This window comes from Centruroides vittatus, unplaced genomic scaffold (assembly GCF_030686945.1).
Source record: "Centruroides vittatus isolate TY-2023 unplaced genomic scaffold, ASM3068694v2 scaffold_944, whole genome shotgun sequence".
Classification (NCBI taxonomy): domain Eukaryota; kingdom Metazoa; phylum Arthropoda; class Arachnida; order Scorpiones; family Buthidae; genus Centruroides; species Centruroides vittatus.
Window position 1 is genome coordinate 2,447,033 of NW_027122722.1, and position 18,021 is coordinate 2,465,053.

General features: G+C 32.0%; 2 protein-coding genes across 2 annotated transcripts; both read right to left on the reverse strand.

Annotated features, from left to right (window-relative positions):
- Positions 1–10,311: 10,311 nt before the first annotated feature.
- Positions 10,312–12,255, reverse strand: LOC136990544 (phospholipase D1-like). Its single transcript, XM_067288946.1, has one exon. The coding sequence runs from the start codon at positions 12,253–12,255 to the stop codon at positions 10,312–10,314; it is 1,944 nt and encodes a 647-aa protein (XP_067145047.1).
- A 3,493-nt stretch (positions 12,256–15,748) lies between these two features.
- LOC136990545 (phospholipase D1-like) lies at positions 15,749–16,712 on the reverse strand. Its single transcript, XM_067288947.1, has 2 exons — positions 16,683–16,712; positions 15,749–16,462 (listed from the first exon to the last, which is right to left on the reverse strand). Exons 1-2 carry the CDS (start codon positions 16,710–16,712, stop codon positions 15,749–15,751), a joined length of 744 nt encoding a protein of 247 aa, XP_067145048.1.
- Between the last annotated feature and the right edge of the window lie 1,309 nt (positions 16,713–18,021).

The following is an 18,021-nucleotide window of genomic DNA, read 5'->3' on the forward strand; positions in this document are numbered from 1 at the left end:
GTTGCCAGAGGTATCCCTTGTCAAGTTATATTCACAGTGGTGTACATGTCGTGTATGGTATTTGATGGTGGTCCCTGGTGCCCCTCACGTCACACAAAGTACCATGGATGTTCAACAAGAGAGAGATCCAATGAGGCTGCCAGCCAGGAAAGGATGTGAATTCCATTTGGGCTGGTGAGTTTGCCATGCAGCATGCGATTGGATAGGGTCTTGCCAGAACATCGTGTTGGGTGTGGCCTGCCCTGGTGGCCAAACCACAGGCCCCACATTTTGTGTGACATACTGGTCCACTGTCAAAATACCGGAAATGTGCACCACAGCTGTCCAATTGCCAATTGAACATGATACTCAGTATGGGGCCAGTGCGATGCTCTTCAAAAAGGGCTGGCACACAAGGTACTCTGGGATACTGCCACACCTGTCCATGTCCGTCATTCCTCCACAGACAAAAGCAGGATTCATCCATAATCAATACAAAATGCCATTCAGTGGTGTCTTGACATGCATCTTTGTTTTATGTGGACTACATGTTCGTGAAGAATGTGGTTGACTTTCAGCTAAAGACTGGAGGCTATTTTTTTACCCAAATATGAAATCTGACTTTATTAAACAGACTGAACTTTTACATCTTTGCCATTCCATTTGTATATACGTGCCTTAATCTTCAAAATTAGTAGCCTCAGTTTTCTCACTGCATACATTGATCTCTTTAAATTTGACTGTTATGGATCGGGTTAAAACATTAATTAAACTAGAAATACATAGTAAATTTAGAAAACTAAAAAAAAAACATATTTTTCAAATCCTGACATGAACAGCCACATTCCTTCTGACCAACAAAGAATAAACAGATGAGAATATCATCCAATATATTTTATTACCACTCTTAATGTAAATGCATTTTGGGCTTTAGCCCTCTTCAGTACATGCTACTATGGTACAATAAACTTAACAAACAATTACGTAAATGAAAACAAACATGCAAACATTACACACCTTTATATAACAAAAATAGTAAAATTTCCATAAATAACATTTTGAAAAATACATTTTGTAGTTTTCTAAATTTATGATGCATTTCTGGTTTAATTGATCTTTTTGTCTTATTATGACTTTAGAATCATAAATGTTTTTGTAATAATCTTAAAAATATTTTTGAGTGAAATAATGTGAACTAAGAATTTTTCAGTTTAAAACAAAATTGAATAAAAAACTGTCATTTTCAGATTTGTTTTTTCATGATTTACAAATTGGGCCATATTGGGAGCATTGGCTGCACCCTGTTTCCAATATGGCCTACTTGTCACTTTTGATTTTATTGCATTTTTTTACATAATAGTTATGAGAACCAAATATTTCTTTAGTTTCCCAATTAATCTCTCTAGGTGATAGCTTAGTCATTTTTGGGAAAAACTGGAGTTGGTCAAAATAATAATCAATGCTTTAGGTTACCCATTATGGGGTCCCTACTCTAATTTAATTTTAAAAAAAATTTTTTTTTAGCTTTATGTTAATATTCACTGGACTGATAGTGATATTTCAGTAAATGAATTAAATTTAAATAAAGGATGCTTTAAAAAAACTACAAAAAAAAAAATCATTTTTCAAATGCAGTTTTAAATTATGTATATATTTCAAATAGATATAATGATACTTCTCATAATTTAACAACAGTAGAAGAAAAACATTGTATACAGTGGATGATCGGTTAATGAACATAATCCGTTCCAAAACTTTGTTTGCTATCCGAATTGTTCATTAACCGATTATTGATTTACCATAGGTTTTTATGGGAATTTGATTAATTCGTTCTGGAGACCCCAAAAAAATAAAAAATATATACTTTTTTACTACATTTATTTATATGTAATAATAAAAATACATATATACACAGTCTTGCATTTTTATTAGATGTTTTTTCCGTTTGTGGAGGTTAAAGAATCTATCCAATGTCGATTGCTTTTCTCTCTTCTTCAGGATTTTTCAGAAGTAATTAATAGCATTGTAATTGTAGAGATCCCTAAGCCTATTAAGCTCAACCTGGTTTGGATGCCATTCTAAGACCGTTGTTCTGACATCCTCCCACTTCTTCAAAAGATCGTTAATAGCAGATATCAGCATTAATCCTCTTTTTCAGAAAAAAACATATCTCGCCAAGTTTCTTGGTGTTCTTTTGTCCTCAGATCAGTTGCAGATTCCATTATGAGCTCTTCAATGTTCTTTATTTCTCAGATATGATTTTTGTTACTCTTTTAGCTGCTTGAGTCTTCTTGATTATACTGTATCTTTCTTAGATAAGATTGAACTGCAGCCTACTGTAGACCTGTTCAAGCTATATTGCCCAGCAACATCAGACATCTTCTGCCCACTCTCTACCTTTGCTATTATACTCTCATCTTTTGAAAATAAAAACCCACTCTTGCAAATACTATAAAAAATTGTTTCTCTCAGAAAAATAAAAGGCTGGAAGAGAGTTTCAAAGTTTGGAGGAATACTATCCAACAGGGTTGAACGTTGATGTCGACGTCTCCCGCGCTTCAAAAAGTTTTGAATTGTTGCTTGAAGACAAGGGAAGACCAATCGGTATTCATTATTTTACGTTGCTGCTTCTTGTGTTTGTTCTGTGAGGTGTTTGTTATCCAATCATGTATTCGTTGTCCAAACATAAAAATCTTTCGCGAAAATGTTCGTTATCTGATTTGTTCGTTAACCGATCACTCACTGTATTTTAAAATTTAAAATGACTAGAATTTGTTAATTTTTATTAATTATAAAATAATCTATATATATAAAAACGAATGTATGTCTGTGTGTGTGTGTGTGTGTGTGTGTGTTTGTCCTTCATGCATTACCACACCATTTATCCGATTGCCATGAAACTTTGGGAAGTTGTTTAATACATTCCCGCGAAGGTTTGTGGCATATGTGAAGATCACCATTTCCCCCCTTTCAAAAATATATTTATATATGGATTAAGGCTTTTATGTCCAACAGATGGCGCTAACTTCAGACGACCTAAGTTTGCTTTTCTGTGAGGCATTATGCTTTTCTGTGAGAATGGACTAAAGCAGATCATTTTCTACCTATCTATATAAATAAAATACAACGTTTGTTTGTTCCTACCGATTCCTTTGAAATTTTGACACAACGTTGCATTCGAATATGCACGTGTTTTTATATAATATACATGTCGAAATTCTCCCTACGGGGGGGAGATGGACGGGATTAAGGCTTACCGTGAAGAACTCGGCTTCTATTTATACTATTTTACATGCGGTTTTTTGCGTTTTTAATTGCGTTTTAATAGGTAACGTCAACAGAATATACACTAAAAAGGGATTTTTCGATATTCCCCCACGGGGGAAGTGTTACACATTTATAATAGATACATTTTGAGCCACAACAACGCGTGGCCGGGTCAGCTAGTATGAAATAAATCTTCAAACGTTATTAAAAAATTAAATAATAAATATTGTTAATTGTCCAATTGTTTATTGCCAAGTAATAAATTATAATAAGTAGGAGAAATGAATTTATAGGAGTGCAGGATCAAGTTCTGGTTCTTGACACGGTATTCCCCAGTTATATTAGGACAGAGTGGATCAGTACGCACTTTCATTTCTCCCGAGTGGCACCAGACTGTTTTATATCTAAAGATATTGAACAGTGAACAAAATAAGAACAGAAACTGGTCCGTCTCTTGTCGATAATAGATTCGATAGGGCACACGTAAGTAAACAAAAGATACCGAACAATTGAAAATTACCAACGAGATTAAACTTAATATTATTTGTACATCGTTCTCTAGTTGGCTTGTAGACCAAATTATGTTTCCTCCCATCCAATACGATATTCCTAAATATATTCCACCAGCCATAGTAAGAAATGTTGAGAGAGTGACTACAAGTTGAGAACCCTTTACATAGTTATCTAGACCGGCATGATACACCAGTTTGTAATGTTCTCTTTCAATCTTGTCTCTGCGATAGTAATCTGGTCTTTTGAAAAATCCATACAATTTATTCACAGTATCCAAAAAGTCTGAACTGTTTTTCTTGTCAAATGAATCCTAAAAATATAAAAAGTAGATAATTTGTCTTCTATGTACAAAAATAAAATATTCTTTATTAAATCTTCACATAATATTTTTTAATATAAACATTCAATAACCCAATTTCTAAAAAAAGCTGGCCAAACAATCTGCCAGTTTATATCCAGCTATAATACAACTACTATTTAATAATTAAATCTTAAGTAATTTTGTCTAGAGGTAGGCATTAGGTGCCATCTCTTAATAAATTTAATAACTATAAATAAATTATAGAATTTTGTCAGATGGCAATTTTATGAAAATTAATTTGGAGACATAAGTAGTAAGGATGGAAACAAAAACAAAGATGTCTGTAAGATCTGCCAGTTCCAATTTTAACTTTGTAATTTTAATAGGATATTTTTCTGTGTTTTTAAAAAAATGTTTTTAAATTTGATGGCCAAGCAGCCTAAAAAGAAAGGTCAAGTCATCAAATGTTTGTATTCTGGAACACAAGAAGTGAATAAATGGTGGTTCCCAATTTTGGACAGACTATGTCTTCAAATTAATTTTCAATTATAAATATATTAATATTTAATTTTAGAAAGTTCTGGAAGAAAAGAATTGGCCCAGAGTGGAACTTGAACCTCTAACTCCAGCTCCCAATTGTCAGTGCAAATAACCAGGATGGTTACTTGCACTGATGCATAACTGGCAATGCATCTGAATGGTATGCAGGAGTTGTGGGTTTAAGTCACACTCCCAGCCAATTCTTTTTTCCAGAACTTTCTAAAATTAAACATTAATTTATTTATAATTATTAAATTTATCAAGAGATGGCATCTAACACCTACTCTAGATAAAATTACTTAAGATTTAATTATTAAATGGTATCCATATTATAGCCCAACATAATCCAACAGATTATTTGACAAATATTTCTATTTTTATACAATATTATAGTTACCACAAAAAAGCAAACCCAATAAATGTTTCAATGTATTTCAAAAATTTATTAATTTAAAGACAGCTTTAAACTGTAAGAAATGCTTTATTATTAATTATATAACGAAATTGAATTAATCTTCTTTCTCATTTTCAGTATCAGACATTTCGTCTTTATTAACAAGCTATGAAATTCTTTTGATTATTAATTAAATTGAAATGAATGTACCATCAAGGAAACATTGGATGTCATTCACTCACACTGCATAGTAAAATGGCATTTCTGCATTCAGAACTAATCACAGTTTTCAAAATAATTTCTCCCCCTTAGTGATAAGACCTTATACCTATAGAATGGATATAAGGTTCTAGCACTCCTATAGAAAATTAATTGTATGTTCCATTTCTTGTTTGTTTTGTATAAAAAAAACATGAATAATGGCTGATACAAATAACTACACCATTTAAGAATGTATAATTGCTAATTGTGGGATTTATGGAAGGGAAAAAAACAAGGAAAACAATGGAAGAAATTCATGCATACTTCCAGAAGAGATGTGGACAACAGCCTCCTCCAAAAAGAACTTTTCTGATGGGAATGTAAAATTTTTACAACAGGTAGGGCAAAGGATAATCAAAGAAGCAGAGGATCCTCCACCAGATGTGAAAAATACAGCAAAGTCATGGAGCCAGTGTTGAGATTATCCATGAAATCAATGCAGAAAATATTCTGCAGATCTGGCTATACCCTGAATGACAATGCCCTTTGCATTAATCATTGAAAAAAAACTGGATGCACAAAGTATAATCAACTCCAGAAACACCTAAATCCAGTTAAAAAAACAATTTATTAAATAAACTAATATTTTCGACCTTGTTTAAAGGCCATATTTTTGTTCTTAAGATTTAACAGAAAAATGGAACAAAAACAAATTTAAAATACATTGTTGAATGATTTGATTCGTCACCTGCTGAATATGGTAAATATTTAACATAAGAATAATATAAATACATAAAAACACTTAACATAAAATAAAATACTTAAAGGCACTAAAAGTAACATAAATATAATACATAAAAATAAGTAGAAATAAAAATTAAGATACATAAATGATCAAAAATATAACAAGGAATCTTTTAAAAATAATAATGATGTAACAAAATCAAAAACAGATATAATAGACAATGTGTAAAAAATGCCATCTACACGTGACATTAGTGCTGTATCTCTATTGTTAATCACAGCCCCTTTATTAACCACTTTATAGATTTTGAGTATTTCCAAGTATTTAAGATGAGATGGAGTTGAGGCATGATGGATTAGATATACTCTAATAAAAAAATGATGTCAACATCTTAATCAGAAGCAAAGCTGTTAAGTTCTTTCTAATTGAGTCCTGATGTTCTTTGATCCTAGTAAGTAGAGACCTATAAATGCACCAATACATTCATAGGAATGATCATGGCCTTTCAGAGAAAATGCAAGGCCCAGAGCAACTAATATTTTAGAGGCCCTTCAAAATTTAAAATAAAATTGTGGACAAGAAAATAAAGTCTATGTTAAGGTAAAAATTTCAATATCTAAACCTTTTCAAGTAAACAAAGGTGTCCCACAGGGATCCATTCTGGGCCCTTTACTTTTTAATATTTATATAAATGATATTATAGAAACTATTCCTGAAAATAATATTATATTGTATGCAGAAGATATTGTTATAACTTAGGCAGATTGGAATCTTCAATTAATTGAAAATAATATAAATTCTTTGTTGGCTAAATTAAAGTAAATACAGTCAAACCTGTTTTTATGCGGGGGATAGGGACCGCATTAAAAAAAACGCATAAAAAAAAATCTCACGAAACTTCACGAATGGCTGTAAATAATAGTTTTCGCGACACAATTAAAAAATATTTTTTTTTATGCGGTCAATAGGGACTGCATAAAAAAAGTCTCACATAGAAAATAACTCAAAACCGTACGAAATAGAATTTATTGACAACAGATGTCAGCACTTGACTGCATTGTCTGGTCTATCGTCTGTTTTACATATTTTTGTCCAGGTGGTGTTTTGTTGACTTAAAAATGTAAATTATTTCATTTTTCGCATATTCATGCAATAATATTACTATAATAAGTGCATTTATGCTATAATAAGTTTATTTAGCTATAATAAGTCAACGTAAGACATGACGAATCGCACGAGACTAGTCGCCAACTATACCGCACAAATTAAAAATTCGCATTAAAAAAATCGCACATAAAAAGAGCGCATAAAAACAGGTTTGACTGTATATGGAAAATTATAATTTTAGAATGAATGAGAATAAAACGAAATATATTTGTTTGTCAAATAAACAGAAAAAAGTCAATTTAGATGATATACAAGTAAGAATTAATAATAAACATATTCAAAGAGTGAATACTGTAAAATATTTGGGTATTGAAATTGATGATAAATTACAATGGAACAATCATATCAATAATTTAACACTGTCTTTTCTAGATTTATTGGAATATTGAAAAGAATAATGAGTTATATAAATTCTGAGACTTTTCTGTTTATATCACGCTTGTATGAAACCCAAACTCCAATATGGTATTTCCGTATGGGATACAGCTTCTTCTTTTGTATTAAACAGGTTGTAAGTCATACAAAACAACTTTATTAGAACACTACACAAGTTACCTTATAATTCTTCTGTCACCACTTATTATATCCAGACCAATATAGATAAATTAAAAGTTTTATATAAAAAACAAGTTCTTTTAGACAGCTTTAAACTAATGAAGGTTGGCAGGAAAGAATCTTATATATGTGATGAGTTAAAAAAATACTTTAGGCCTTTTAACTACAATTATCGATGGAAAAATAATTTGATTTTACCAAAAGTTAAGCACTGTTTTGGCCGAGACACACCGATTTACAATTCATATATAACTGGAATGTTTTAAAAGAAGAATATAAAGTTTTGAGAACTCATGGGCAATTTAAACAAATTGTTAAAAAATTGAATTGTGTCTAGTTTTGTGTATTTTTTTTCTTTATTTTGTTTTGTTGATTGTTTATTTTTTATATTTGTATTTTTTTTTTACATGGAAAAGGCCAATGGCTATAGTGGCATTTAGTTAAATAAGTAAATAAAATGCAATAAGTAAATCAGCTACTGGAAAAATAAACTATTAAAAAACAAAAACCTTAATGTTTCCAGCAATAAAAACTATTTAATAATAACGTTTTTTTTAATTTTTTTTTAAAGTAAATAAAATAAAAATGGTATTTCATATTTTTTGGATTATTACATTTAATTATTTTACAAAAGCTCTGCACACTTTAACATTAGCAAATTCACTAATTATTTTAGAATAGACTAAAATATGCACTATCTGGTAATTAATGTTGCGTGTTGCTAGTCCATTTAATCATTCCTGACAGTCAATCGTAGATAGTTTTTAATTTTTTTTCAGAACACTAAATGATTTCTCACTTTCTGCTACACTCACGGGCAAGGATAAAAAATTCTAAGTACAATCGTTATTGGAAAATATGTTTATGAATCCCATGTCGATAATTTCCTTAAGTAATTCTGCTGGTTTAGTGCTTAGTTTAAAATTGGATTTGTAAACATGCTTCAGCAGTATTAGTTCTTCTACAGTTTCATCACTTATTTCATTTTTATATTTCTGTAGCAATAATTTGGTCTTTGGTCTTTATTTTTATTGGTTTTTTAATTGATGATTTATTTCAAATTCTGGAATGATTTCATTTTCGGTTGCAATTTTTTACATTCAGAAGGATTTCAGAGTCTTCAGAAGGCCTTCAGAACGATTTTATAGACATTTCAGAAAGGCCTATATATTGTTATTGTATTACTGGCACCAGACACTGAAAAGGCTTTATTGTCCAGTTAGGGGTCTTTTAGTTTGATTATAAATTCTATACCTGCTTTAGCTATGGACAATTGAGACAAAAAGTGTTTTCGATATTAAAAATTGGAAAAGTTTTTCTCGAATATTTTTTTTGGAGAATTTAACCGTAAAATTAAGGCCATTCTACAAGCCGTGACATCGCTTTGCCTTTTCCTATATTTTTGTCTAACATATTAAGTTGCCAAGTTGAGGCCCCTAATATTGCGAGACCCAGGGCAGCTTCCCCTCCTGTCCCCCTTCTGATTGGCCTTGGAATGATCTACCCTGTTGTTGTGCAAAGGAATCAAGGGATACCTGGAAGAGATGTTTTGTTGACAGGCTCTTTGTCATTTCTGAGTAAGGAGATGACAGTTGGGCTCCTTTTATAAGCAATTTAAACAATGAAATGTCATGCTATATCCATGTATATTCTGTTTAGTAGCTTGCTGTAGGAGATGGTTCTGTAAGGCTTACTCTCCTTGAAGCTGGAACAATATGGATATCACCACTGTATATGGAAATACTCAAAATCTATATAGTAGTGAATAAAGGGGCTGCAATTAATGTTCAATTTTGTATACTCAGCAAGTGATATGCAATACAAATAAAATCATTCAAACAAATGTATTTTAAATTTGTTTTTGTTCCATTTTTCTGTTCAATCTTAAGAGCCCAGGATGGCCTTTAAACAAGGTTGAAAATGTTAGTTTATTTAACAAATTGTTTTTGGAGTTGATTATGCTCATCCTTTGCACTACCTGTTGTAAAAATCTTATGCACCCAACCTTCCACTGCAAAAATACTCATTTTGGAGGAGACTGTCATCCAAATCTCTGCTGGAAGCCTGTTCCATTATTTTTTCTGTTCTTTTCCTTTCATAAATCCATCAACTAGCAATTATATTCCTTTAATGGTATTACTTGTATCTTGTATATTACTTGTAAATGGTATTCATGTTTTTTTATATGAAACAAACAACAAATTGAACATACAATTAATTTTCTATAGTAGTGATGGGACTTTGTGCTAATCCTGTATGGTAAACCTTTCCTGATGACCACCCCTTTAGTTGGCCAGATTTTCTTAGTCAAAATTCATTCCATAATGCTTATTGTTTTTAATCCTCCTTAAGCCAACCACTCTTTTATCTGACCAATGACCAGTCAGACTCATAATTCCTTTGCATGAAATACCCTCTTTGAGGCAACCTGTTTTTTCATCGTAGATGGGATGATAAAATAGAAATCATGGTCATGTACAATGTAGTGTTGGCACATTGCAGTGTTGTGTTAGGTGTAAAAATTTGTCTCAATCTTTTTTAACTTCCATTTTCTCCTATTTAGTACCATTGTGCAAAATATACATAATTTTCTATTAATATCCTGAACAAGTTAGCCTATGCTTTATTCTTATGTTCTACTTACTCTTGTTAAACTAAATAGTATGCATGGTTATGGAATCCATGTGTGCATCCCACCATGCATCTATAATTTCCTTTAATGTTATTCCAACGTTGTATGAAGTGTCTAGCGATATCTCTGGCAGCACTTCCTGTTACAAGACAAGATACATCGTGCCATGGCATTCGAGGTATTATGTTTCTGTCTATCTGATCTTCAAATGGTTTATGTACTCTGTGCAAATCTTGATAGACAAAATTAGTGTAGTGTTTTCCTAACCAAAACTTCTTTGATTTTAAGTCTTGTAAGGGACATTTCTTATTAATTGGTTTCTTATGAAATGGTAATTCGAATCGTTTAACTCTCTGAGATTTAATATCCGTTTCTCCAATTTCCCATTTTGATGATTCTTTGCTTGCTATTTGATATTTCTTCCTGCAATCTGAAATTTCTGGAATTTTAGAATTTGATATTTCTTCTGGAAGAAAGGATTCTGCTACAGCTTTGGCCAGAGCCTTGTGACTGTCGCTATTTAAATATTTAGAAGACGCATCTTTCTTGTGTGAGACTGTATCAGTTCCAAAATCTGTTAATTTATGTTCTCTATTATCCCACCTACCATAACAAATATCCAAGCCTCCCGCAAAAGCATACAACTGATCAATGATGATGATCTTTTCGTGATGAGCCCATAGCCAAATATTCAAATCGCTGAGAGTTGGATGACGAAGAACCTTGATATTGCTGTGCAACTGCATCAAAACTGTTTCACTGTAGGCGCTACCAATACTTAAAGTACCTTCCACTTCTTTATACAAGAGAACAAATATTTTAATCCCCTGTTCAGCCTTCCTTTTCAACACATTATCAAGTCTCCACCATTCTGATTCATCAGAGGGACGTTTAAGATGGAATTCTGGAGAGACCCACCAACCAGCTATGAATATGTCTTCTGTAGCAGATTCTAGTGCATTGGCTACACAATCAAAGTAACTGGCACCATCCACAAACCAACAACTTTGGGTACAATATCGGATTGGTGCAAATGACTTGAACTTGTTTTTTTTTATGAAATCTTTTGCAGATCCATCCTTAATCTCTTGAAGGAAACCAATCCATTCTTTACACGTCCTCCTGTTTTCTAAATCTATCGCTAACCTCATGGACAAATTCTTAATGACAATATGAGAATGAAATCCCGTTCTAAAGAATCCGTAATGCACTTTGAACCTTGTATCGATTAGCATAACGTACGCTATTTTACCATTAAATGGATTTATCAAAGAAATAAAGTTCTCTCTGGCTATTATCCAGAACGTCCTCCATCTTGTGCAATGGCCCGCGATGTATCTTTCTAGTTGTAAGAAGGTGTTTTCTGAATAACCAATGCAATTAACACGGGATAAACATTCTTTACCTTGATGTCCTAACACACGTATGAAAGATAAAGGCGTAATTTGAAGAAACTCCATGGTATTTCTATGGTTTCTTAAGTTGGGATCATTCAAGATGGCTCTCATATATTGTTGAAGCTTTGCCCTTCTGGTTACAGGGTTTTCGTATCGAATTATCGAACTCTTCCTGGCTTGGAAACTAGGCATATTTGATGCACAATTACCCAAACTATATTTCTGTAAAGAATTGTACAACTTTTCGATTTCGTTGAAACTTCTTTTTACGATCCACTGGAAGTTACCGTGACGAACTCGTATTGAGAAAATGTCTCTATGCAAGAGATGAGTCTCAATTTCACGTTCCACGGTTAGAAATTTGATCTTGAGAGGATAATTCGGAAGAAGTAAATCCAGGTGAATGCCTGATAAGTTAAATGGCTGTTGATAAATTCGAATGTAAGAAAAATATGGCACTGTACTCGATTCTAATTCTTCATCAGAGCTAAGAAAAGAATCAAATTCTTTTTCCTTCGAATTTTTCAAATTATTTAAGTTATTTTCCCATTTCATTCCAAACATTCTGTTGAATATTTGAATTCGGATATTTGGAACTTTGACGGCATTTGAATTTTAGCATTTAAATTAATAGAATATGTCAAAGAATAAATCATAATTAATATTAAATTTTTCTTAGAGATAGAAGTCAATTGAAGAAACTTACTAACTTTTCAAGAAAAAATCACATATTTATCAAATGATACAGCCCGATTATTATTGGGTATAACATGGCTAATTAATTAGTCCAAATTACGTAGTATTAATATCAGTGGCGTGCCGTGACATTTGATGACAGGGAAGCTGTGTTTCTGTAAGAAGCCGACTTCCAGGGGCAATCAGTTAATTGCGCGTCAGTAATGGTCTAGGGCAGTGGTTTTTAACCTTTTTATACTCGCCGCCCACCAAATATTTCATAATTTTTTTGTGACCTCCATTTTTTAATAATAATTTATATATGATAATTTGATAATCTTATATATAAAATTCTCGTGTCACAATGTTAGTTACCGTACTCCTCCGAAACGGCTTTACCGATTTTTACCAAATTTTATATGCATATTCAGTAGGTCTGAGAATCGGCTACTATCTATTTTTCATACCCCTACACCATTTCCCCCTTTCAAAAATATATTTATATATGGATTAAGGCTTTTATGTCCAACAGATGGCGCTAACTTCCGACGACCTAAGTTTGCTTTTCTGTGAGGCATTCTGCTTTTCTGTGAGAATGGACTGAAGCAGATCATTTTCTATCTATCTATATAAATAAAATATAACGTTCGTTTGTTCCTACCGATTCCTTTGAAATTTTGACACAACGTTGCATTCGAATACGCACGTGTTTTTATATAATATACATGTCGAAATCCCCCCAGTGGGGGGAGATGGACGGGATTAAGGCTTACCGTGAAGAACTCGGCTTCTATTATACTATTTTACATGCGGTTTTTTGCGTTTTTAATTGCGTTTTAATAGGTTACGTCAACAGAATATACACTAAAAAGAGATTTTTCGATATTCCCCAGCGGGAAAAATGACGGGATTAAGACTTACTGTGAAGAACTCGGCTTTTATTATACTATTTTAGATGCGTTTTTGATTGCGTTTTAATAGGGTACGTCAAGAGAATGTACACTAAGAAGGGATTTTTTGAAATTCTCCCCACGGGGGAAGTGTGATACATTTATAATAGATACATTTTGAGCCACAACAACGCGTGGCCGGGTCAGCTAGTTTACCTATAATAAATTGATTTTTTTTTATTATTGTTTTATTTTTGATATAATAAATGTAAATCATAATTTTATTATTTCATTATCTATTTAAATAACATTCAAACTTCACAATTAAACATGAAAACTCATTAATTTTAACAGAAAATAAAATAAGAAACATGTCGATAAATCGATCGAATGTCGATGCTAAAACTAAACTAAAATTAAAACGCCCACTTGTGGTAAGGATTTTGCATAACTTTTGCAAAAATATTTAAATTTTCAAAGCCTACTATTTTTCCTAATTATTTTTAAAATTCCAAGCATACATACTACTTTTACTGGTTTCAATAGAGTAAACACATAAGCAGTCGAGTAAAATTAACACGTTGACTGCCATCTACGAGATGACTCGTAGTTACCGTTTCTGCCTAGGACGCCACCTACGAGTTATATCGTAGTTTGTTTCCTTGCCATATTTGTGCAGCTACGATGTAATTCGTAGTATATCAGTGTAAATATGAATAGATAGCTTCAGGGGCAAGAACAAAAAATCAAGTTTGGCTTACATGAACAGAACATTTATTAATTAATGAACAGAAAATATAATCATAAAAAGTTTATTCAAAATCAAAAGCAAAACAATATTTTTATTGTTTGTGATAATTTATAAAACAAAAATATAAATTTAAACGAACAGAAAATATTATAAAATGTTTATTCAAAATCAAAAGCAAAACGATATTTTTATAGTTTGTGATAATTTTTAAAACAATCTTCTACGCAAAGGGCTGGCTTCTCAAGACAGATTGGACAGAAATAACGCGTTTCTCGGCGTTTTTTAGCTTTGGTACAAATTCGACATGGCTTTGTCGGATGTTGTTTTTTCTGAGTAGATGGGATACTCTGTAAATAGTGAAGCTTCTGCAATTTAATTTTTTTTGAAACTGGTTGAATCTCTTCTCCAATCAACGCTTTGACGAATGCTTCTCTAAACTTTTAGTTTAGAGAAGCATTCGTCATAATGAGAAGCATAAGTTTTATTTTAGAGAAAAAGAGAAGCATAAGTTAGCTTATAGAGAAGCATAAGTTTTATTTTAGAAGAAGTTGCTTTTTGAAAGAGTTTGTGTGCATTATGTATATATATTTCTATAATATGTAATGCAACCTTTTTGAGCCATCTAATAGTCTTTCTTAGAGCTGTGTAGTACGATAGCATTTGATCTGATCGTCAATGCCAGACGTTCCATGATTATAATCTCGAATTATATTCGGTTTCGTCGAACATTTTCCATTGCGATTGAACACCTCTACCATTTCAACAACGTGCATGTTTGAAATGGTAAGGACTTCTCGTTTGTCTTTCCATTTACATACAGTAACAGGACCATTTCGCTGCCAAATAAACTCCCCCATCCTCACCAAAAATTTTGTCAGATTCTGAATCACTTAGATTAGTGTAGTAATCAAGTTGTTTTTTAGTCAGTGGTCTTTTCTTATCCATTTTGGGATATTTATAATTTGATTATAAAAATAAATAAAAAATAACACTCTCAAAAAAGACGTAAATGTGATGTGCTCGCCTCTATATCCGATTTATTACTAATGAATTTAGACGCACATCTCCGATTGGCTGTAGCGAAGTGACAGGACGAATCGTGTCTGTGCACGAATTAACTCGTAGTTTGGCTTTAGCGAAGAGCTTTCTGTTACATAAGCCAACTACGAGATAATTCGTAATACCTTTATTTTAAGAAAAACACATTTTATATGCTATTTGATTATTACTATATACTCTGATTAGAGTTTTTAATAATATAATATAATTAAATTAAGTTGGCGTTTTACAACAGAATCCTAAAAAGTCACGTGGCAGTCAACGTGAATTAATATACAAAGAAATTATGTATAAACGGAATTTGGCAACAGTCTTTGTATTTTCAACCCAGAAGGTTTCAAACTTTCTTTACTTAAAAAGTATAAAGGGAACAAAATAAGGTATCCTTTTATCTTCTTCAATAACATTTCTGCTAATTTTATATCGGTAACAGCAAGGCTTGGTCGATTTGTGTATTCCATTAGCTCCTTGTAAGTAGTAGTTTCGTTCGTGGGAACACAATGAAACACTTTTTCGTATAGAGCAGTGTTTGTGACAGCAGTCTTTAACCATACCTGTTTGTAGAAAAAATGTGATATAGGATCATTCAATAACGGGTCATTTTCTGGTAATCCGAGGTGTTCAGAGAATATTCTTTTTCTTAAACTAATGTTAAATCTTCCAGCTTTGTACTCGGCACCATTCATTGTTGAAGAAACTGTTTCATAATCATTGAAGACAATGGCAATTTCACTGTCTCTTCTACCAAGATGTTGGCCGAGCCAATGATTGCTGTGTTATCGTCGGCAATTAGCAGTTTGCTATGGACATATACCATTTCGGAAACATATTTTCCATTCATGAAACCGTAATTCCGAAGCGAAAAGAAATTGATGTACTCCGTTGGATCCGGTACCAATTCACATAACCTCTGAAGCAAAGACGTAGGACCCTTGCAGATAGATGAATATAAATTATCGGTTACGGAGCGTGAGATAATTGATTTCTCTGATCTTATGTCTCCTTCAAAGGCTGGCATCAATGGTATCATGACGTATATCCGAAAAGTTTGATTCTCAGACAGAGCTTGAAGTATCCTGTTGTATATTGCTTCCCAGATTCCATTGTAAATATAATTATCGCCGGGTGGATGAGTGATAAAAAATTGGTTTTCTATGTAAATATAATACTTCGCATTCGTTATGCAATATATGTAAGCATTTTGAATGGATTCTTCGCAGGTATTAATACCCGCCGACCATAAACTTGCACTACGACAGACTTGAGAATTCACTGAATATAGTTTAGGGCATTGAGGAAAGGGCTTAATTGTGGTTAAATCTACGTACGCTTTTGGTAGAAGCCACGGATATGCGTCGTTATTTCTTAATTTATCGTATTTAACAGTATCATCACTCTATGTCACGTGAATGTTTAAATAGATAAGTTGAGCAAGATCACAAAATTAAGTCCAATCTAATGGAACAAATTTAAAATATCTTAATGTAGTGTAATTTGAAATACTGTACAATAAATTAATATATTTCATTGGCAAGCAATGACATTTCAAAACAAAACTATAAATACTATTTTCAAAGATTTTATAATTATAAAAAATAGCACACATTTGCATTTACTTTATAATAATAATAATCATCATTAAACATTATAATTACAGAATTAAAAATTATAAATTTAATGAATCTGCTTTAATTAGAATAAACGTAAAAGTCTGATTGAAAAAAGAGTGATCAGCTGATAAACTGAAAGGATGATTGAAAAAGACAGATGGTAAATGAAAATTGTGCCAGATGATTTCTCCTTATGTACCACTCTGGGCACACGTGCCATAGGTTTTCACCCCTGACGCATATGATAAGTGGTGAAACTCTGTTGTTAATTTGATTGCTCAATATCAGTGCCCCCTAGTAACTGTTGTGTAGACACTTGTTCATTTCCAAGTTATACTGACCATTATTAGCATGGAACAATATTTAATGGTAAAATATGTTCTGAGAAAGATCATTAGCCTGAAGATGGCTTATTAGACCAGGTTGAAAACATTTGCTAAATAAAAGCAAATCATAGCAGCCTAAAAGGTGTTTGTTGATTTATTTTTCATTATTAGCATGTTTTTTTTTTCTGTTTTAAATTGATAGCATTCTAATGAGGATATGTTTATTTAATGTCTGCAGGCTATATAATAACATCTTTAACATTAGAAAAGTGATTATATTGCTTTCCTAAACAAAAGTAAAGGATATCTGGATAGCAAAGTTAAAGCTTTCCTTTTATTTAATAATTAAACTTATGTATATTTGTTTAATAGTTACAACATAATTGCACATTACAATTAAATAAAATTCTGGAATGTAGGATTATTAACAATTTAGGATTTTTCCATGCTGTTACCCCAAGTTCACATCTGTAAAAAACATGCAACAAAAATAACTACATGATTATAGTTTACATATAAAATTATATCAATAAATATGCTATCTATATATTATACAGGGTGAGTTTTTTTTTATCTTGAGACAATGAAATATCTTAATTGGATCTCATTATTTCGGAAAAAGGTTTAGACAAAAGTTGTAGGGTTTTGAAGGGGCAATCAATTGGTGACCTTGAATGTGACCTTTGAACTTCAATATGTCATTTGAAGGTCAAGTCTGTTTTTTCAATGGGAATACATATTTTTGACCCTGGCAATGGAAAGAGCAAGAAATTTCACAATCGAATATATCCTTGACCTTACGGTCTCAGTCAAAGGTCAAGGTTATTTTAAGATTAATATTGAAAGCTTTTTCTAATGGGAAACCATACTTTTTATTACTGGAATAGACAGGGAGGTAAAATTTAATTTTTTCACGACCTTATTACTTTGACCTTTAGAAGCATTCACTACTTTTATCACTATCCAGGAGTAACGATGTGGACATAGTAGTTTCCTGCTCCCTTTGAGGTGCTTATTTC

Coding starts and splice junctions, on each gene's coding strand:
- LOC136990544 (XM_067288946.1), bottom strand. CDS start 12,255: ATGTTTGGAATGAAATGGGAAAATAACTTAAATAATTTGAAAAATTCG.
- LOC136990545 (XM_067288947.1), bottom strand. CDS start 16,712: ATGTTTAATGATGATTATTATTATTATAAA. Junction 16,463..16,682: donor ATGATTATTATTATTATAAA/GTAAATGCAAAT, acceptor CACGTGACATAG/AGTGATGATACTGTTAAATA.